The following is a 21,457-nucleotide window of genomic DNA, read 5'->3' as shown; positions in this document are numbered from 1 at the left end:
GCTTTCCAGTGCAGAAAGAGGAAGTGGGGACAACCCAGGCAAGCAGAAAGAATGAAAGAACAGATGAGGACAAAGTGGACTCTGAAAAGTTTGAGAAAGCGGTAAACACAATTAAAAGTAATTTTTAAAAGAAAAAGAGTAGATTAATGGTGGTAGAAAGAGGCCTCACCACAGGAAATACAGAGAAGATAGCTTAGAGGTTAGCTCTTCCAAAGGTCCTGAGTTCAATTCCCAAAAACCACATGGTGGTTCACAACCAACTATAATGAGATTTGGTGCCCTCCTCTGGCCTGCAGGTGTACATGTAGGCAAAACACTGTATACATAAATAAATCTTTTTTTAAAAAAGAGAGAGAGCCAGGTGTGGTGGCGCACGCCTTTAATCCCAGCCCTTGGGAGGCAGAGGCAGGTGGATCTCTGAGAGTTCGAGGCCAGCCTGGTCTACAAAGCAAGTCTGGGACAGGCAAGGCTACACAGAAAGACCCTGTCTCAAAAAACAAAATGGGGGGGGGGGAGGGAGAAACATGGAACGCAATTTTAGGACAATATATTCAGTAACTTAGCAGGGGGAAGGAAATTCTTTGAAAACAAAAGAAAAAAACATTTACTAAGAAATTTTACATCTCACTATATATTCGAGCCTTTTTCTTTTTCTTTCTTTTATTTTATTTATTTTTTATTTTTATCATCTTACTGTGTAGCCCTAGCTGTCGTGGACTCATTATGTAGACCTGACTGGCTTCGAACTTAGAGAGGTCCACCGGGCTCTACCTCCATAGTGCTGAAATTTAAGGCAAACACTACAACAACAGCTGTATTTGCTTTTAAAATTCAAAAATGAAAAGTTTCAAAGGAAACTAGTGGCCTACACTGGACTCTTTTCAGTTTAGGAGATGCTTTGTCTTTCCTAGAAAAATACCTGTTTGATAATAGTGCCAAAGTAGTCTCAACACCCAAACTTACCAAAATAGGACAGCAGTAGCTTTCCTTGTTATAGATACAAATGTTCTCAAACATTAGCAAGCAGCATTTCTTTTGTGTCAATAGACTTAGGCTATGTGGAATAGACTTTGTGCCAGTCCATTCTTGGGAAAATCTAGCAGTGTGTTTTTACCACATTAACAAGGGGAAAGAGCATTCATGTGACTCTCAGTAAGAGCAGAAAGTACCACTGGCCATTTATTTCAGAAGCATTGTTAATTCTCAGCAAATGAGTACTACACAAGAACTTTCACAACCTGGAAACCAGCCTCTGCAGCAGTGGTTCTCAACTTGGGGGTCGTGACCCCTCTGGGGTCTCACATTAGATAGCCTGTATACCAGATATTACATTACCATTCATAACAGCAAAACTACAGTTATGAAGCAGCAACTAAATAATTTTGGGAGCCACCACAACATGGGGGACTGTATGAAAGGGTCACAGATTAGAAAGGTTGGGAACCACTGTTCTACAGCAACCTGTAGCTGACATCAGGCTTAGTTCAAAAACTAACAACTTTCTTCCTAAGACTAGTAGCAAGGTGTGGACAAATCTGCCAGCTCATTTTTTTTTTTAAGCATTGAGCTGATGATACTGGGCAGTGCATTAAAGCAAGACAGAGATGAAATGCAGAAAGATGGGAAAGAAGAAAAACTTCTATGCGTAGATACCATGGTTGTTTACATGGGCTAAATAAAGGGGGCAAAAGCTTATTGGAATTAAAACCAACACATAGAGTCACTGCCAGCATACAATTTTACCCCTACATACAAACTGTAGGGAGGGTCCAAGGACTGAGCAGCAGGCATCAAGGAGTGTTTGGGGTCCCCTAGAAATAGACTGAGGGCTCAGAAGAGTTTGCCACTCTGGGGCAGCATCTCAGAGGACTTAGAAGGGACTAAAAAGTTGAGGAGAAGGTTGAGTTGGTGACAAGAAAGCTCAGAGGAATACAGGGATGATCGGACATGTCGGGACTAGAAAGCAAGGGCAGAAACAGTGGCAGAGACTGTGTGGACACTGTGTCACAGGTGTGGGTCTTCAGCTGACTGAGGACCTTTCTCTCCGCATGGATGCCATCCCACAGCCTGGCTTTGGAGATTTCAGAAGCTCCTATCTCAGCACACACAACCTGGGATGCTGGGCCTCTGTGCTGAGATCGCCACATCCCTCAGTGGCTTACATCACATGTGGCTGTGATTTCTGTACAGGCCTGGGGTGTAGCGACTCCTATGATGTGGTTGTCAGTGTCCCCTTTTGTATGGGGGATGGTGGGACATCACAAGTCAAAAGTCCTGGCTCCACTTGTGCCCCACACTTCCTAGAGTTGTAACTTGGGTCATCACAGTTCACCTCTCTGTGCCAAGGCTTTCTTGTCCTTGAAATGGGATGGCCTTGTTTCCTGCATGTCCTGAGAATGAAGGAAACTAATGGAAGGGGCGTGAAAGCCTGAAACACCTGTCTATATGTAAGGGCATCATGTGTGATCTCCCAAGAAAGGAAAACCCTTGTTCAGGTCTGAACATTCACTCGCTGGTGTTTCTCTGCAGGGTTCCATGTCTGTCTCGCTGTCATAAGACATCGGTTCAGATGCAAACATAAAGCATCAATCCACTCAGAACTCCAGCATTCCCTTAAAGAGCTGCTTTAAAATAAATCTTGGTTTCAGTCATTTGCTGGCATCTTCAGAGCCTGAAAGCATTTGGGCCTTTCCAGCCCTTGAGCACTGAGGACTTTTGTATCATCTAAAGGACTCCAGTGCAGGGGGAGGCAGGCCCCGCTTGTCAACCTCTTCCCAGAGGGTCCCCTGTCAAGAATTATTAACTGCGACTTATGAATAGGCTGGTAGACACACCAGGGAATTCCAGACGCACCTCATCTCTTACTGGCAATGATTCAGCATAGATTTGTGCTGAGGAGTATGATAGAGGGGGGTGTGGGGGTGAGGGGTGATGGGGTAGGGGGTGAGGCGTGATGGAGTAGGGGGTGAGGGGATAGGGGGTGATGGTTGTGGGGCGTTGCCATGGCAGAGAGGGCTCCTTTAAGGAAGCTAGGCTGATTGAGTGTTGAAATACAGGCAGTAAAGAAAGGCAGGACCTTTCCAGCCCTTCCAATGTGGCAAGCAAGGGCTGGTGCCTCAGGCCTATCAGAGAGCTAGTGTGTGTGAGGATGAGGCTCCCAGGGAGCTCCAAGCTTGCTGCCCAGCAGTGGTGCCGGAGAATGGATGTGCATTTGGGAGCCCCTGCTGAAGAAGCACGCTCTCTCCTTTGAACTGTGGATACTGTTCAAGCATTGAATGGTTCTGAACTACATCTGAACTATAAAACTAAGACCGGTTAAGGAGAGCCCTGGAACAGGGGGTGGTGTTGGGGTGCAGTAGGAAGATGAAGGTACAGACTGGGGAGATCTTGTGGCCACTGGCTCTCTCTGATGAGGAGGCAAGATCTGTGTGGTTCAGCCGTCGAGCCGAGATGGAGCTGTGTGAGACCAGGCATAGAACTGTTGCTCATATCACTGTTAATATGGCAGCTGGGGTTATGTCCAGCTGCTAGGCTGTGTGCTTCACTCAGTTTGATCATTCAGTCCTCTGTACCATGTTGGTACAGTAAGAGGTCTTTGCCTCTGTTTTGTAGATGAATGAGGCTTCTAAGATTCATACAGAAAAAAATGAAGACTCAGGGAGGTCCCTTAGTTTCCTCAAAGCAACAAAGCTGGGAGAGGTGAGGTGATTATTAATGGAGACCTGCGAGTCTCCAGAGCCCAAGCTGCTTTTCTATTGGCCAGGAGCTCTTTCTTGTGTCTGACAAGGGGGACTCCCGTGGGAGGCCACCCACCCAAAGGCTCACCAGGTACTTCCCAGGGGCTTGCTTCATGCTCTGTCAGGTTAATTCTCTCCCCAAAGCAGACTGAACAGCAGACTGTTTTCTGAGAACTTGCCCCCACCCCCCACGTGCCTCACAAATATACTTGTCTATTTGTGCCTCTTAGTCTTTTAAGGCCGACTAACTACGGAGTATATCCTCCCGAGTCACTCTTTCAGGTACACATTTACCGTGTTCTTCATTAAAGCAATAATAACAGACAAACCATCTATCTGACAGGTTAGTGAGGTATATTACTTAAGTAGACGTATTTAAAGGACGCTGTAAAATGTGTGGTAATAAAGACTCTGCTCCTCTGCTCACGTCCTGGCTCTCATCCAGAGAAAGCCACGTCTGACAGGAAGGCTGCACTGTTGAAGAGTGTTTTAAGAACACCGCTCAAAAGTTGACTTTACCCAGCACTCGGGAGGCAGAGGCAGGTGGATCTTTGTGAGTTCGAGGCCAGCTTGGTCTACAAAGTGAGTCTAGGACAGCCAAGGCTACATAGAGAAACCCTGTCTGGAAAAACAAAAACAAAAAAACCCAAACCAAACCAACCAAACAAAAAAACCTTATCTTTAAAAGGCTGAAAGAAGTCTGTAATGGTTTTTTAAATATATTTCATTAATTTATTCATATTACATCTCAATTGTTATCCCATCCCTTGTATCCTCCCATTCCTCCCTCCCTCCCACTTTTCCCCTACCCCCCTCTCCTATGTCTATGACTGAGGGGGACCTCCCCTCCCCATATATGCTCATAGGGTATCAAGTCTCTTCTTGGTGGCCTGCTATCCTTCCTCTGAGTGCTGCCAGGCCTCCCCATCCAGGGGACATGGTCAAAGAAGTCTGTAATGTTTACCATGAATCCTACAGAGATTCTCCTCAGCTCTCTAAAGAAAACAAAACCAAACCACAATTTCCCCAGAATTTGAATGTCTTTAGTAGCTATGGGAAGTCCTCCTTTGAAGAGAGGGAAGTCCTCTCATGTTCATCGAAGGAAATACAGCAAATGCAGCCCATGTTTCATTCTAAGGTGTCTGAGATACCTTGCTACTATGTCTATAGATTTTAGACTTAACTCGGATTCTTGCTAAAACATTTTTTAAAATGATGCTGTGAGTATATTTTCAAGTGATGGAAGCTTACGTGGACACTCGTGCCCCGATATCCAAATCTGTGGTATCAGTGTCATCAAGTCAGTATTTTTACTTCTAAAAGCACCCACTTACTGATCTGGTTCTTATTGACTGGTCAGGGCTTGTGATAAGATCCAGTCCCTCTTTCACGGACTTTTTTTATTATTATTATTAATTTATTCTTGTTACATCTCAATGTTTATCCCATCCCTTGTATCCTCCCATTCTTCCCTCCCTCCCATTTTCCCATTATTCCCCTCCCCTATGACTGTTCCTGAGGGGGATTACCTCCCCCTGTATATGCTCATAGGGTATCAAGTCTCTTCTTGGTAACCTGCTGTCCTTCCTCTGAGTGCCACCAGGTCTCCCCCTCCAGGGGACATGGTCAAATGTGAGGCACCAGAGTACGTGAGAAAGTCATATCCCACTCTCCACTCAACTGTGGAGAATGTTCTGACCATTGGCTAGATCTGGGGAGGGGTTTAAAGTTTACCGCCTGTATTGTCCTTGGCTGGTGCCTTGGTTTGAGCGGGACCCCTGGGCCCAAATCTGCCTATCATAATGTTCTACTTGTAGGTTTCTAGGACCCTCTGGATCCTTCTACTTTGCTATTCTCCCATGCTTCTCTCATCTAGAGTCCCAATAGGATGTCCCAGTTTCCTGGTAAGTGAAGGCTTTCGTGGGACATGCCCCTTGGGCTAGTATGCAGATATAAGTGAGTATATACCATTTGAGTCTTTCTGCTTCTGGGTTAACTCACTCATTATGATCATTTCTAGCTCAATCCATTTATCCACAAATTTTGGGAATTCCTTGTTTTTAATAGCTGAGTAGTATTCCATAGTGTATATGTACCACAGTTTCTTTATCCATTCTTCTACTGATGGACACTTAGGCTGTTTCCATGTTCTGGCTATTATGAATAAGGCTGCTATGAACATGGTTGAGCAAATTTTCTTGTTGTGTGCTGGAGCATCTTCTGGGTATATTCCAAGGAGTGGAATAGCTGGGTCTTGAGGAAGCCCTATTCCCATTTTTCTGAGATAGCACCAGATAGATTTCTCTTTCACGGACTTTACAGGCTGCTGTGTGGGAAGGACCATTAGATGACCAACTGCATGGCTGTGAAATGAGTTCAGCCAATGCAGGTTCTAATGCAGGGCATCCACAGTGCCAGAGAGATGGCACAGTGATGCCCTCACATCTGCCCCAGCCCAGGGCATGGTCTTAAAAAAGCTGCGGAGGGACCTGCAGCCAGTGAAGAACGCTGAGGCTGGGTGAAAGGGGGTGATTTTAGGGTGGATGGAGAGCATTTCAAGGAAGCAGAGATTAGGAGTGAAGCAGGAGATATAGGGCAGGACAGTCAGAACACTGGTGCATACACCCTCTGCCACCTCTTGGGGTGGCACTGTGGCTGATTCCGGGTTTTCCATATATCAGCTGATGCAACCTAGTCATCAAGAGCAGCAGCCCCTCCCCTGCAGCCCCCTGGAAGATGGAAACTGTTTCCTGTTTAAACCATCCTCAGACTTCTATATCAATGCAAGCATGGAGGACTCGGAGAGGAGAGGTCATTTTGAGATGACGCCACACCAGATACCACAGGAAAAAGCTAGAAAGTACAGTTCCAGGAAGAGCCATTGGAGTCAACGTGGAGTTGATTCCAGTCAAGAAGCCTCAAAGGATAGCTGTGTTTGGTTGTTAACCCTCCTTCTCCTCCTCCGTGTAGCTGCCATGTGCACAAGGCCCTCTGTTTTCCCTGGTTCCTTTGACCCGACTCACTTATTGACATCCAGTACCTCACAACAGCCAATGAAATGCGCTGTTACAGAGAAGCTTTAGGCCCCTCCACTGATACCATCTGTGCAGGAGCAGTTCCTCTGGAAGAGTGCAGGGTCCTCAGCACCCACACTGGCCTGAACCACGCACCAGGCGCAGAGAGACCGTGCCGCTGAGGGTTGCAGGCTTCTCATGGTGAAGGGACTCCGGAAACAAGCACAAGGCTCTTGATGAATTCTGACCTGAGCAAGTATGATTGAGAAAATTCCTTTGCCGTCTGTGAAACATCACATATTCCTGCCAACTCTTTACACAGTTGTTTTCTTGAACAGAAGTTGAGCCTTTGTGCACTCAAGAAGTTAGTTGGAGGTGCCAGAATATTCTTTGAATGCCTTAACTCATTTCTCTTCCTCCTTTCCCACTTCCCTCCGTCCTTCACTGTCTTCATTGCTTCCTTCCTCTCCTCCTCTCTGTTTTAGACAGGTTCTCATGTGGCCCAGGCTAGCCTTGAATTTGGTGTGTAGCTGAGGCTGGCCTTGAAGTCCTGATCCGCCTGCCTCTAGCTCCCAAGCGCTAGACTACAGGTATGCGGCACCGCTCCAGGCCATGCTGCCTTTCATCCTCGGTCTTTCCATTAATGTCCGTGTATGGGTGTGATTTAGGCCTAAAGAAGGTTGTTCTCTATGGGGGAAAACAGCCTTCAGCTTCCTCCTTGTCCTTGCTTTTATGCACGCTGCGTTTGGTTTTTGATGAGTTCTGTGTCCTTTGCTTTACTAGAAACCAGCACCGTAGTGTTTCTGCCGGCCTTCCTTATCTCAGGGCTAGTGAGTCTATACAGGAGTTTCATCTGCTTGTCTTCCATTTATGCAAGTATGTTTAAAAACAAATAGCGAGAACAGCCCTGTCTCTAAATTCCTGGTGGTCCTCTTATTTCAGAGGGCATTTGAGAAATGAAACTTCCCCGGCAGCCTGCCTGCCAGCCTTTTGCATTTGGGGCAGTTACATTTGCTCTGCTCCTGTGTTTATGTGCAATGACCCACTGCAGGTCAACTGTTCTCTCTCTAGGACGTTTAGCTAATCAGGGGGTTCCATAATTCACCATGTTAGGATCTGGAAATCTTAGGTATGTCAGAGCTTGGGGGACTCTCTGCAGACTATGGGGAGTGTGCTCAGGTCCCGGGGTACCTCGGTAGGAGGCAGGAGTCTCTCTGAAGTGGAGCCTCCTAGGAGGCATGAGAGGAAGGCAGCCATAGGGAAATATGCAGGAAGGGGCTAGCACTTTATTCCTGATTTGGGGTTCTGGAAGAAACCCTGAACATGCAGAAAGCTGAGGGGTATGTTCTACCTTGCTGATCTGTCCCTAGTTCACTGAGTGTCCTTGGTGTCCTCTCCCTGTGTTAGCAAGAAGTGAGGTCAGTGGGACCATGGAAAAGATGTTTGGTGCAAAGGCCTGTTAGCCCAGCTGTGAATTGGTCATGTGACAGGACCTTGCTGATGCTCAGTGTTGGTCTTTGTGAACAAGAACACCTGTGTCCTGCCCATGTCACTCTGAGAGGTGAACAGCACATGAGACAGTGAATGTAAAAACACTTTAGAGAGTCTAAATACAAATGCCAGCAAAGGCCAGAGTTGTTTTCTGTTGTCGGGGAGGGAGGGAGGAAAAGAGGAGCATGGCACAGACCCAGGCTTTCCCACAGAGACCCAGTCCACTTTCCCACACGCTCTGATTCTGCTAAAGCTGCTCCTGTGTCCTGTTGCACGTGTCTTTGGGGCCTTTTCAGTATGAGGGAGTGGTGAACCACTGCACTGTGGTCAGGCAGCCATTTCTTCTAAACTCACTCAGCCCTTCATCTTCTCTAGTGCTGAGGCTTCCAGGCATCCTGTCTGTCTGCCAGGTCTCGAAGGGAGCCAGACTGCTGCCCTGGGAAAGGGGCAAAATGAGGGAGGGGACCGGTTCCCAGCAGGTGGCCTTCCTGCTTTCCTTTACTGGTCAAGGATAAGGCCAGGAAGACAAGAACTGCCCTTCGAGAAAGTACGTTAGGGTACTAGCTAGGGTGCAGACAGTGTCTATGGGCCTGGAGAAGGCCGACTGTCACTACAGATCCATGGTAAGCATTAGTTCATTCCAACCTTTCTGTCTCCCTTGAGAAGTTGTTGCTTCCCAAGGCAACACATTTCCACTTTGGAGAACCTGGTCTCTTAGGAATTGTATTGGAATCAGCTGTTTTCAAACTCCACTGGCCCCTGGGGACCCAGTACGTCTGCCTTCTCTTCCCCCATGGCAGCCTCTCAGTGGATGAGCATGAACTCTCCCCATCCCCCCCAACCCTGCCACTCCTTCCTGAAGGCAAGGAATATATGTGTGGCAGGTGGGAGGAAAGATCTGTAATGGCGGAATGGTCACACTGGTGTGCCAGACCTAAGAGATAAGCATAAACACGGCAGAAGTAGCAGGGGCCTCAGGATGGGCATGGCTGGGTCAGCAGTGGCAAGTCTCATGGGCCCTAATTGTAGTGTAAGAAAATTAAGGTCTTAGAGCCCGCTATTCTTGCTACATACCTAGCAGTAGTAAATCTAGCCCATCATCTGTGTTTACAGAATGCCCCTGGCCTCTCCACCATCATTTTCTCCCTGGCTTTGTTCTCTGCTTCACACATGACACCTATAAAACTTAAGTTAGTAGTGACTTTCATGTGTCTGCACTTCTTATTGCCTATGATGAAACAAGTCAGAGGCAGGGGTGAATCCAGTCAGTACTCACAAGTTGAAGGGCAGCCTGAGCTCCACAGCAAGACTCTGTCTCAATGCAAGGAAACAACTTAAGCTCCTTAGTTTAGAATTTGAGGGTCTTTTCAGACTGCCTCAAATTCTTTCCCTTTGTATTAAAGCTAGGACCTGGGTGTCCTAGGCATGCGGTCCACCGTTAAGCTGTATGCCCAGCCCTCTGACCTTTGATTCTCCTCCCTCCATGCACCTGTTCCCTGCCCTTGCTCCCCATGTGCTCATGATGAGGTACAAGGGAGTGGCATTCAGTGGCTAGATGGGCTGGGGTGCCTGGCCTCACAGAGCCTCGGTACCCATACAGAGGGGACAGCCACCCGTCCCTCGCAGTAAGCATGCATCAGTAAGGATGGCAAGTGTCTGTCTATGGGAGGGGACAGGGACATATCTGGGTCTTGTTTCTGAATGACAAGTACCTGGATGAGCCAGAGGCTTACAGACCCTGTTTAGAAGTGGGAACTGGGGATTGCTCAGCAACATCATAGTGGATGCCATGGCAGATGAGGTGTACACAGACTGCACAATATGAGACTCACTGTAGTCCTCCTGTTGGAGATGTGGGGGCGGGGGGGAGGCGAGAGTTCTTACTGAGTGATGGCTTCTTAAAGAGGAAATAAAATGGATGACTTTCTGACCAGCCAGCCATGAAAAGTCCACCACATGAGGCCTGTGTTCATACAGGCAGTGGCAGGCTGCCGGGGGAAGCGGCTCCAGATGGTATGTCTGGACGTGGACCCATGATCCCAGCAGTCAGAGGCTTGCTTTCCCACAGGGAAGTATTCTGGGGCGTGTGTTTACACTCCGTCTTCTTGCATTCCTGTTTGAAGTGGGCATCCTAGGAGAGAGAGACTTGAAAAGCAACACCCAAAAAAATGGACTACAAGGTCAATCAACTCTCATCAGGCACATGCCGTTCAAATTAGTGGGCTCGAGTAGACTGGCAGCAACATACATTTGCAATTGATTAGAATGATTACAGAGTCTTCGTTGGTTTGATTTTTTTTTTTTTTTTTTTTTTTTTTTGATCAGAGTCTCATACTGTAGCCCAGGGTGGCCTGGAACTCACTATACCATCCAGACTGGCTTTGGACACATGTAGTCCTCTGTCTCAGTACTTTCCTCTCCAAGTGATGGGATTGCAGATATTTGTTGACAGATTTGAGGTTTTTTGTTTGTTTGTTTGTTTGGGTTTTTTTGTTTTTTGTTTTTGGTGCCTTTGAGTGAGGAATATTCTGAGAAATGTAGCTGTGGGCACCCAGTGTTCTTATACCAACTACGAGCACTGTCTTTAGACCCTTGCCACACATGGAATTAGGACACATATAGTTCTTCTTATTTTTATTAATGTATTCTCTCATATATTACATTCTGAACTCAGTTTCTTCTCCTTCCCTCCACCCTCTATTTTCTCCCTCCCCATCCATTCCTCCCCTACCCTCCCCCATCCACTCCTCCCCTACCCTCCCCATCCACTCCTCCCCTACCCTCCCCATCCACTCCTCCCCTACCCTCCCTATCCACTCCTCCCCTACTCTTCCCATCCACTCCTTCCCTACCCTCCCCATCCACTCCTCCCCCACCCACCCCATTTCCCTTCAGAAAAGGGCGGGCCTCCCAGGGATATCAGCCAAACATGGCATGCCAAGTTGCAATAAGACTAGCCACCTGCCCCTCATAATAAGGCTGGCCAAGGCAACCCAGTAGGAGGTCAAGGGCCCCAAGCAGGCAAAAGTGTCAGAAACAGTCCCTGCTCCCTCGGGTAGGAGCCCCATAAACACTCCGAGCTACACAGTGATAGCGCATATGCAGAGGCCCGTGCAGGCTCCCTGACTGTTGGTTCAGTCTCATGAGCGCCTCTGAGTCTAGCTTTGTTGATTCTGTGGGTTTTATTCTGTCCTTGACCCCTCTGGCTCCTACAATCCTTCCTGTCCCTCTTTAGTAGGATTCTCCAAACTCTGTTTGGCTGTGGGTCTCTGCATCTGTTTCTATCAGTTTCTGCATGAAGCCTCTCTGATGATCATTGGGCTAGGCACTGATCTATGATAGCAGAATATCATTAGGCATCATTTCATGTTTTTTAAAAGATTTATTTGTTTATTATTATACACACACACACACGGTGCTCTGTACATACACCTGTAGGCCAGAAGAGAGCACCAGATCACATTATAGATGGTTGTGAACCACCATGTGGTTGCTGGGAATTGAACTCAGGACGTCTGGAGGAGCAGTCAGTGCCCTTAACCTCTGAGCCATCTCTCCAGCCCCCATCATTTCATTTTTTTTTTCACATTCATGTTTGGTTCTACCCTAGGTTTCTGGGCTATCTGGCGTCTGGCCTCTGGTCCTCCAGGCAGTGTCAGGGCAGGGATCCTTCTCATGGCAGGGGCCTCAGTTAGCCACTCCCACTATTTCTGGCCATCTTTATCCAAGCACATCATGCTGGCAGGACAAATTGTAGGTTGAAGGTTTTGTGACTGGTTTAGGGACACATACACTACTACACACACATATACACACATACTGAAGCATGTACTTAGGTATCAGCATCTTTTAAAAACATCTCGATATCCTGAGTTCACAGCTGTACTGGTTCCCATTCCAGGGTCCATTCCTGCAGCCTCAACACTGAAAAGATCACCTGTCTCAACCCCTTAGCCCTCTGAGTCTCTGCAAACTCCATGAACCAGAACATCTGGCCCGTCAGCAGGCTCCCTCTAGTCTTCTCCAGCCCCACCATTGCTGTTTTCCACTGCGAGAGCCCCCAACATCAGCACTGCTCATGTCAGATCCTGCGCTGCTTCTGAAGTAGTTTCAGGATCATACCCAACACACACACACACACACACACACACACACACACACACACACACACACACACGAGTATTCACACATGCAAGCCCTACCAAACCCAGAAAACAAGCCTGGGTGTACCCCAGGCATTTCTGTCTTCCTTCCCTTTGTCCCAGCCTTGCCCAGGACTGACTGTTCTGTCCGTGTCCTGCTTCTGTTCCCTTCTGTCTTCCTCCTTCTAGATGGCCACATTATTTGTTTGAAGCACAATCAGATGAACTTGTTTTGATCAACTTCCAATGAGGGGGCATTTTTGTTCCACTCAGCACTTGATTTGTTTTTTTTTTTTGTTTGTTTGTTTGTTTTTTACAATCCATGATGTAAAGAACACTTAGCCTCAAAGGTCACAATTATACAAAAACAATACACTTAGGAAAAATACTCCATCCTCTGTTCTTCTACCCCCTCATATCTGTCCATTGTTTTCCTCTGTTCTTAAGCACATGTGCAAGAGAGGGCAGGGAAGGGGGTTGTGCGCAGGTGTCACGTGTGTGTGTGTGTTCAGGGGCCAGAGGTCAATGCCAGTTTCCCCCCCTTAAAATCTCCATCTTATTTTTCTGAGTCAGGGTCACTTGTTGAACATGGAGCTCTCCATTTTGGCTAGTCAGGGTGCTTAGTGAGTCCCTAGGACCCATTGTCTCTGCTACTCCAGCACTGGGGTTACAGGTATATAACCACGCCTAGCTTTCATCCTTAGATGCCTGGCATCCAAACTTGGGTCCTAACTCAAGCATGTGACCCAGCAGGCTATCTCCTCAGATGCTTCCAGCCTTGTTTTCTGCTCTTTCCGACACATCATATATAAGTATGCCTGTTTCCCTATCTCCCCCTCCTTCATGTGTGAAAACCAAAGCATTATATGCACATTTTGTTACAAGCACTGTTATATTTTCTCTGTTCACACACACATCACAAAATTCTGGACCAAGACAAGTAGGTTCCTAGACTATAACTGTTTTCAGACTTTCTGGTCACTTGCAAAGATCTTATCATTTCTACCAGCAACTTTGTTTGGATAAACTTTTGCAATATTGAGTATCATTTAACTTCTTAGAAAATGGTGGGATTCTATTTAAAATACCCATTTTTGTCATCCACTGGGGTTGTTACCTGCCACCATAGCCTGGAGGTGAAACCTAGGGCAGGAGGCTGTGGCGCTGGCAAGAGTTGATGTCTCACGAATAGACGTGTATTGGCACAGTTATTCTGAGAAATCCTAGTCATGAAGGGTTTTACACATGTGCTCCACCATGATGAGCAAGTGACATGAGAGACATTTTTTATAGTTCTGGTGGAAACCAGTAAATGTGATGTTAAATTAAAATTTTACTTTCTGACATTCTTAGCTATATAGGATAACATTTAACTAACTTCTGTGATCATTTTTTAAAAAGAACTCAGATCATGTATGAATCCAGAGTAAGAACTTTGTTAATATGTAATAATCTACATTTAGTGTGATAAGACCAGAATCAAAACATGACAAAGGTCTGTCCCAGGGTCCTTTGCGGTAAATAATAGAATTGAATACCCACTTGATCTTCACGGGCGTTTAAGAAGACATTTTCTCCTGCTGCTTCCTGTGGGCATGTTTCACACAGGTCTTCTGGGTTTTGCTCGAGGATGTGGCTTTGGACTGAATGTAGCTCTCAGAGTTGACAACAAGTCAGCGAATGTCCCAGACTGAGCTGTGCATTGCTTATGGTTTGGGAAGCTCTGGTTATCTAGAAAACTCATTCGTCCTCCACATCTGGCTGTGTCAGCAGCAGGATGCAGCGTTCTGAGTCTCCTGTATTGAGGCCAGAAGGAAGGCATTAACCTCAGAAGGAGGGCTTTGGGCTGGAGGTCTAGCATACATCCCGCACACCCTCCAAGGCCCACTCCACTACGTCTTGTGCACCACATCTGGAACCTCCCACAACCTCACCTCATCTGCCCTCTTCAGAGGGAAAAATGGAAATGGACTGGCCCAGCCAAGGCCAAGGATGGATCCTAGGGTCTGAACGGCAAAGAGAATCAGGGGCAGTGAGTGGGCACCTTCCTTAACAGTGGAGCAAAATGTCTGAGCAAAGATGCCAGTCTTGCCGGATGCTTAGGTGCCCATTCAGCTCCCAAAAGGCCTGGAATTGACAGAGGGGCGTGAGGAGAGAGAGTAGGGAGCAGGCTTGATGAAAGCAGGTCATCTCCCCTCTGCTGGAGTTAGTGAGGTCACGAAAGGGAGCCGCACTGGTTTTGAATGGGATGGCAGGCGGGTGGAAGACAGCAGTGGCTGTGCGACAGTGCTAGGGTCTGTCTACAGAGCCCTCTCTGCCTGTGACCTCACCCACTTCCTAACAGCTTTAATTGTGTGCCCCAGACCCATAATTCACATAGCTTGGCCCCTGTTAACAGTTAACAGTTGGAAATGCAGGTGGTTCCTTGTATGTAAAAATCGGGCTGTTGTGCACCCAACTCTCAGACTGACCTGAACAGGTGTGGGGTATTGCATATGTGCACAGATACAGGGTTATAGGGTTGCAGTCAAGGGAGGCAGAGAGAAACAACAAACAGTTGAGGACACTTGTGCATCTGCCAGAACCTATCCAGGGCAAGTGTTTTCATAAATGGGCAGCAGGTCGCATTGTCACCTCACCTCCTACAGGGCAGGCTGGGAGAGATCATGGCCAGAGGCAAAGGTTAAGACAAACATGGGTGCCTGCCGGCAGTGGAGGTACTGCCTAGGAAGGGAGACTGGGCTGCAAGATGGGTCTGTTGGATCCACGCCCACTGCTCTGAGTGTTCTCTTTGACCTCAGCCTGGGTCACTTGGTTCTCTTCCTTATGAAGTGGGTGGCCAGGCGTCTGAGTGGACGGAGAGGGGGAAAAGGCCCACTCTGATAGTCCAGGAGGTTTTGGGTCTGGGCTTCTTGGCATCGCCATCCTGAAGGGAGTGTACTTCCTAATAAGCCATGCATGCATTTCAGTGTGGTCTCTGCAACTCTGACGCCCACCATTCTGCTCAGGTAGACACTGTCTTCTGTCCTGTGCACGTGTGTGGCTCCGCTGCTGTGCTCTTGTAATCGTACTCAAGGCTGTGTGTCCTGCGGTAAGACCTGCACCGCAGGGCACGCAGCTCGTGGCGCAGATCCACACACGTGCCCTAACCTCTGCTTTGTCCTCTTTGCCTCTCTCAGAGAGTTCTCAAAGGAAAGAGAGAAGGCTAAAGCACGTGGAGATTTCCAGAAGCTTCGGGAGAAGCAGCAGCTAGAAGAGGATCTCAAGGGCTATTTGGACTGGATCACCCAGGCAGAAGACATAGATCCTGAGAACGAAGAGGAAGGTGGAGAGGAAGGCAAACGGAACAGTAGGTGTTGCCCTTCCTGCTCTTGACCAGACAGACCTGCTGTGTGACTGAGTTGCTGCGTTGTGTGTGCCCCCATCCTCTGCACCTAACCCCTGGGCTGTGAGTAAAATGTGCCTTCCCAGCTTCCCTCTCCCTTCTGCCTGTTCACATCACAGAGAGATCAGAACATCCCTGCACACTCTGGCTCTCCGCCTGAGGCGTGGGGTTCGGATGTAAGATGGCTTCCTAGTTGAGAACAGCCATTTGCATTGTAGACCTTGGGAATTCAGTAACTCTGTGTCTCTGTGGGCCAAGGGTAGAGGGAGAGAGTCTCAGCCTAGAGCTACAGGGGAGGGCGTGTGCTTTCCCTCACCTCAGCAAGTAACTCACCTGCACAAGGATTTGAAGAGCAGGTTTCTTCTGCCTCTGTGCTACCAGAACTGCCCCCACCCCCACCCCAGTGGGCTCCACACCAAGCCAAGTGCTTAGGCCATCAGGGCAGGAAGAAAGCAGCCCGACTGTGGTAGCTAGTTGTTAAGAGGCCTGTGAGTGAGTCACTGCTCAATGCTTTGCAGCCCACCTGCCTGGGCTCCACACTGTGACACTAGGCACCCTTAAGTGCATTCTGCAGGAGGCAAGGCCCAATAATCAGTCAACTACTGGAATTAATTGCTTTTGTTGATCACAGAGTCTCTCTTACCCACATCCTTTTTCCACAGACGTGATCTTAGTCACCCTGGGAACATTTGGGCTTTGGGTAAGGGTAGAAATTGAAATCTAACAGTGCATTTGGCTACAGTGCTTTTTGATTTGTTCCCATTCCGGAATGGTTGGTAGTAAAGACCAAGGCTTTAAGAACAATGGCCCTTGAAAGGCTGGGAAACCAAGGCTGGCCCTGCCACATAGAGATACTGAGTAGGCTCCTGCTGAGCTGAGCCCTTTGGAGTTGTGGTTGGTTCCTTTTTAGACCCACCATGAATGAATGCAGTCAGTGGTTCGGGTCACACAAAGGTCAGTGGGTACCTCAGGAGCTGTGATGAAGATTTAGGACAGATGGGGCCACTTGGCATGGCCTGGAAGGTTGGTGTCTAGGGAGCACAGTTGAGTGTCAGGAGAAAGCGTTTGTCCTAGGAATTGCGTGGGCGGGCAAAGGCCATGCTCAGGAGCTCTGTTGGATGAGCACGGAGAGTTTAACGGGTGGAGTGCTCCAAGGTGGGCAGGCCAGAAGAGGCAGGCTTGTGAAGTGGGGCATAGAGAGGCCCACGCTGAAGAGACCCAAGATGGAAGGACGCAGCCCCAGTAGCCATGGCGTCTCTTCTAGTCTGGGCTCTACTCTGAGCTGGCCTTGCAGAGCCTTCCGTGGTGTCATGGATCTTTGCAGCTGCCAGTAATGTTGGTGTGCTGGTGGGGACTCTGCAGGACATGGCCTCTGGCCTCTTACTACCCACTGCATCAGGGAAGGGTCAGCCCCCCCCCCCCCCCCCGTGCCTGAGGACAAGGAGCCTGTCCTCAGGACATAGTGACACAGTAGGAGGCTTTCTGGGGCAGGGTAGGGTGTCTGTCTCTCACATCAGGTCAAGGTTGATGAGGGGGCAGCGGTTTGATTTCTGCATTTGCTGATGTGTGTGCTGATTACACAGGAGAGATGAGCACAGCTCCCCTTGGGAACAGTCCCACCTGAACCCCTAAGGCCTCCGTAGGCCTTCCGTAGCTTAACTGTGGCTCACAGCACGCTGTGTAGGCCCCGCTGCAGGTGCTTGTCCTAGACTGCTTTCTGTTTCTGTGATGAAACACCAAGACAAAGAGCAGCTTGGCAGGGAAAGGGCTTGCTTCAGCTTACTGTGGTTTCGGCTTGCTGCTTGTAGTCCAGCACAGAGGAGGTCAAGACGGAGAAATATAAGTCAGGAGCCCAGAGGCAGGAACTGAAGCAGAGGACATGAGAACAGTGGTTGCCAGCTTGCTCCTCCTGATCTGCTCAGGTCGTTTTGGGCCGCCTGTCGAGAGATGATGGTACTGTCCGTTAGGGGCTGGGTCTTTCCACATCAGTCAAGAAAATGCCGCTCCGCCCCCCACCAGACTTGCCCATAGGCCAGACTCGGGGAGCAATCCCTCAGCCTTGGCTCCCTCCTTCCCAGATGCCTTTAGATCATGTCAAGTTGACAAAGCCAGCCAGTGCAGAGCATAGCCATCCTGTTCTCCATTTGCAGTGTCAACTGTGGAAGCTGGCCTCCATCTGCTTTGCTCCCCCAAGCTCAAAATACACCGTGTCATGTATAACCCGGAGAAATGATTTCGTCCTCTTCTGCATGCCATTGGCATGCCATATCCTTGATGATCCACACCCACTAATCCAGCCGCTGGGGCTGCTGCTGTCCGTGGTAGAGGTTCTTATTTTCATTTCATAATGGCCTGAGTTGCAAAGTGTGGTTTTCCCTGGCCTTGATGTCTTCTGACGGTCCTAAAGGGATCACTGTTCTATGTGACGTCAGCATCTCCTCTGTCCTGTCCCTTTCTGTAAGGAGCCTGACTCTGAGATGGCTAATCTACGAAGCCCCTGCCTTTCAGAGCAGTTGCCGCAGAGAGGAGGAGAAGGTGGTGGCTTAGATAGGGCAGAATGTAGACACTGCCAGTAGAAGAAAAGACCAGCAGTCTCCTCTCAGAGCCCAGAGGGCCACGGGTGCTGGAGTGCAAGGATGGGGATGCAAGGAAGTCCTCCCTGCTGGGCTCTGAGGGAGGAGCATCCTTTAGCTGTCCAAGGTGGGCAGGGGCGGGGGGGGGTCAGACTGAGGAAATGGCATGGAAAAGAGGCAGAAGGTAAGAAACATTCAGAGCACTTGAGTGTGTCGTTTGATCGCGTCCCGGAAAGAAACGGGACCCTCTGTACGCCTCAGGTCTTCAGAATTAACCGAGTAATGAACTCCCAAGCCCATAAAGCTGTGTTACAGCTTCTAAGTGGAGTGTGGCTCCTCCAGTAAACAGCAAATGCCATGGTGAGAGTCAAGTGACCAGAGAGGAGCGCCTCTAAGTCTCCTGGTGAGGCTGAAGGGAATCTTGAACTTGCTGGAGAAGCTGTTCTGGTGAACTTTCCTTGGCACCACTATGGCTGCCAGCTCCTTTTTTTATATTAGGCCAGAAAACCAACCACTGGGTACAGGAGTTCAGCCAGACTCACATGGCCCTGACAGCCAAACAGTAGTGGCCCTGCCACCTGCACGTGCCAGGCCTGGGACTGTCCCTGTGCATTAATTAGCAGGTAGGGGAGTGAAGGTGGCGTGGTCTCACTATGGAGTCAGCATTATCCCCGGGTATATAAGAATCCCCTCACTTTGTACCTCACACCTCAGCCCTGCTCCCGGAGTGTCTTGGGGAGCCGGGGGAGGGTACAGTGTAGTGCCAGGCTCCTGACTCTCCTCGCTGGCTTAAAAGGATGACTTAACTGGCTACTCTCTTCAGCTGGGTCTTGGATGAGACTTGGCAGCTTCCTCCCAGGGGTCGAGGGGTTGAGGCTATGAAAAGAAGTCCTTCCTGGTGGTGGAGCCCTCGCCTAGAAGGTCTAGGCGCAGTCTGAGGCTCACTCCTGACTGAGCATGTGGACCAGGGCTGGGAAGTCCTGCAGCTGGAACTATAGTTCTCCGTGCTGCTGTCCGACTTTGGCAGAACACGTGTGTATCTATTATGTTTCTGAGGAGCCTACCAGATCTCTAGCCAATCTCAGGCTGAGTACTCCTCAAAGGACCCTTGATCTATACTTCTGTCCAGAAACTGTATTGCTCTCTGAAGGGATGGCAAACAACCCCTCTGCCTCGGGACCTTCTGAGGTCCAGTAGCACTGCTTTCTGGTTGCTCAGGCTTGCTGTCAAGGAACAGGTGTGAAGCAAGCACTCACACCATCTGCTCTCTGATGTACACACCACGGCTGAGTCTCCAGCTCTGACCATACCTTACAACCTACCCAGCAGTCTCATAACTTTCAGTGCCTGGCTCAGAAGCTCTGGTTCTTTAAGCAAGCAGGAGGGAACCTCTCGGTATTCTCCTGGGATCAGTCTTAGGTGCTCTAGTTAGGAGCCTCTTGAGTCTTGACCTGTGTTAGTGGTTGAGTCCCCTTAAGGCTGAACAGGGCCAGGCAGGGCTGCCTCCAACCCAGCTATCTGGCGCTAGTGACATGGGAGTCTCCTCTGAGCACCCTTGGACTATTTAAGACATTCGAGGTGTAAATTTGCTGTTAGAAAGCTGCTGTGCCACAATTAATTGGATAGACAAAAATCATCCCAGAAGTTAGTTCCTGAGCATTTGGGGAATTTTGAAGGATAATTTATTTAACTTTTTGCTGAGCTTCAAATTTTTTTTTTAGAAACCCTGCCAAAAGTGTGTGTGTGTGTGTGTGTGTGTGTGTGTGTGTGTGTGTGTGTGTGTGTGTGTGTGTGTGAGAGAGAGAGAGAGAGAGACTTTTTTTTGACATGCGCAGCTGCTTCTTTGTGAACAATGGCATTATTCTAGGGCAATTAAAAGCTGGAAGCCTAAAATTCTATTTTAATCTCTTCTCATTGTCATGATTAGAGTTTTTTTTAATAAAAAAACATTAAAAATAATGAAACTATTTTAAAGGGAGCCCATTCTAAAGTTCTTACCAAATGAAACAGGGATGTCTTATTGTGGGGACTCTGAGGGACCACTCTAAGAAGTGATAATTGATGCCCAGAAGAAAGGAGAAGGTGCAACCACTGTGGACCACAGGACTACCTGGCTGCCCTGTGCTCCATCATAGGTCCCAGCGTGGTGGCCATGCCCTACCTTCCTCTCACTGTTTCCACTACCTCTGACCTCAGTGCACAAGGTCACCCGGCTGCCTATGCTACCTGGTTTTTTTTCCCTGCACCATTTGCTCTCAGAGGTCAGCAGAGAGTCAGGAGTAGCTTAGCTGTCTGCAAATAAAAGTTGTGGCAATTTTCTGGCCCTGTCTTGAAAGACTGCATTTGAGGACTGTAGCTCAGTTAGCAGAGTGCTTGTTTGACATGTGCAGAACCTTGGGTTCAATTTTCAGCACCTTGTAAACTGGACGTGCTACGCCCTGGAATCTCAGCCCTGGAAAGGTAGAGACGGGGTGATGAGAAGTTCAAGGTTATTTTTCAAGACCAGCCCTAGGATATGTAAAATCCTGTCTCAAATAAAACAAACAAAAAGATTGTGTTTATTTTATTTTATTTTTTTACTTTACAAGACTGCTTTTTATCATAAAGTATCCCACAAGAATCAGCTCAGAATTGAAAATATTCGACGGAAAGCCATAAAAAAGAAACAGCAGCAATGGGTCATCCATGATAAATATGTGTCCAGGTCATCTGCCCTTTCTGCAGAAGCAGCTGGAAGCGCTGTAACTAGAGAGATGGATGGGAGGGCCAACCCCTGGGGTCAGAGGTCTGACGCAGTGTCCACTGGTTAGTCTTGGGAGCAGTCATCTGGCCTGGCCTACTCTCCTCTGGGATGATTAAAGCAGCATTATGAGGGGCCGCTGGAGTGTGGCCTTCAGCACACGATTAAGCATTCTGTTATTTATTTACTCAAAGGTCACAGAGTGGTGATCAGCATTCATCAGGCATTTTGTGTGCATCAGATGCTGTTCTTGGGGCTGTGGGCACATGGGTTCTTATTCTTCCCGCTGCTCTGTGAGATGGGAGCTCAATGGACGAGGAAACCAAAGTGCACAGAAGTGATGTAGTGTCCTGATGCCACACAGTTGTAAAGTGG

The 21,457-nt window shown here is 48.4% G+C and overlaps 1 protein-coding gene across 4 annotated transcripts in view; it reads left to right on the top strand.

Moving 5' to 3' along the window:
* Cacna1d (calcium voltage-gated channel subunit alpha1 D) overlaps positions 1–21,457 on the top strand; it is a 303,221-nt gene that overhangs the window by 185,448 nt on the left and 96,316 nt on the right. For all 4 annotated transcript variants that reach the window (XM_051140971.1, XM_051140957.1, XM_051140975.1 and 1 more), the window contains exon 9: positions 15,564–15,733. In XM_051140971.1, coding sequence (XP_050996928.1) covers positions 15,564–15,733 — 170 coding nt within the window. The remainder of the gene's footprint in view (positions 1–15,563; positions 15,734–21,457) is intronic.

The sequence above is a fragment of the Acomys russatus genome, chromosome 3, assembly GCF_903995435.1.
Source record: "Acomys russatus chromosome 3, mAcoRus1.1, whole genome shotgun sequence".
NCBI lineage: Eukaryota > Metazoa > Chordata > Mammalia > Rodentia > Muridae > Acomys > Acomys russatus.
Note: the sequence above shows the minus strand (reverse complement) of the source record. Positions and strands in the feature narration are given on the sequence as shown.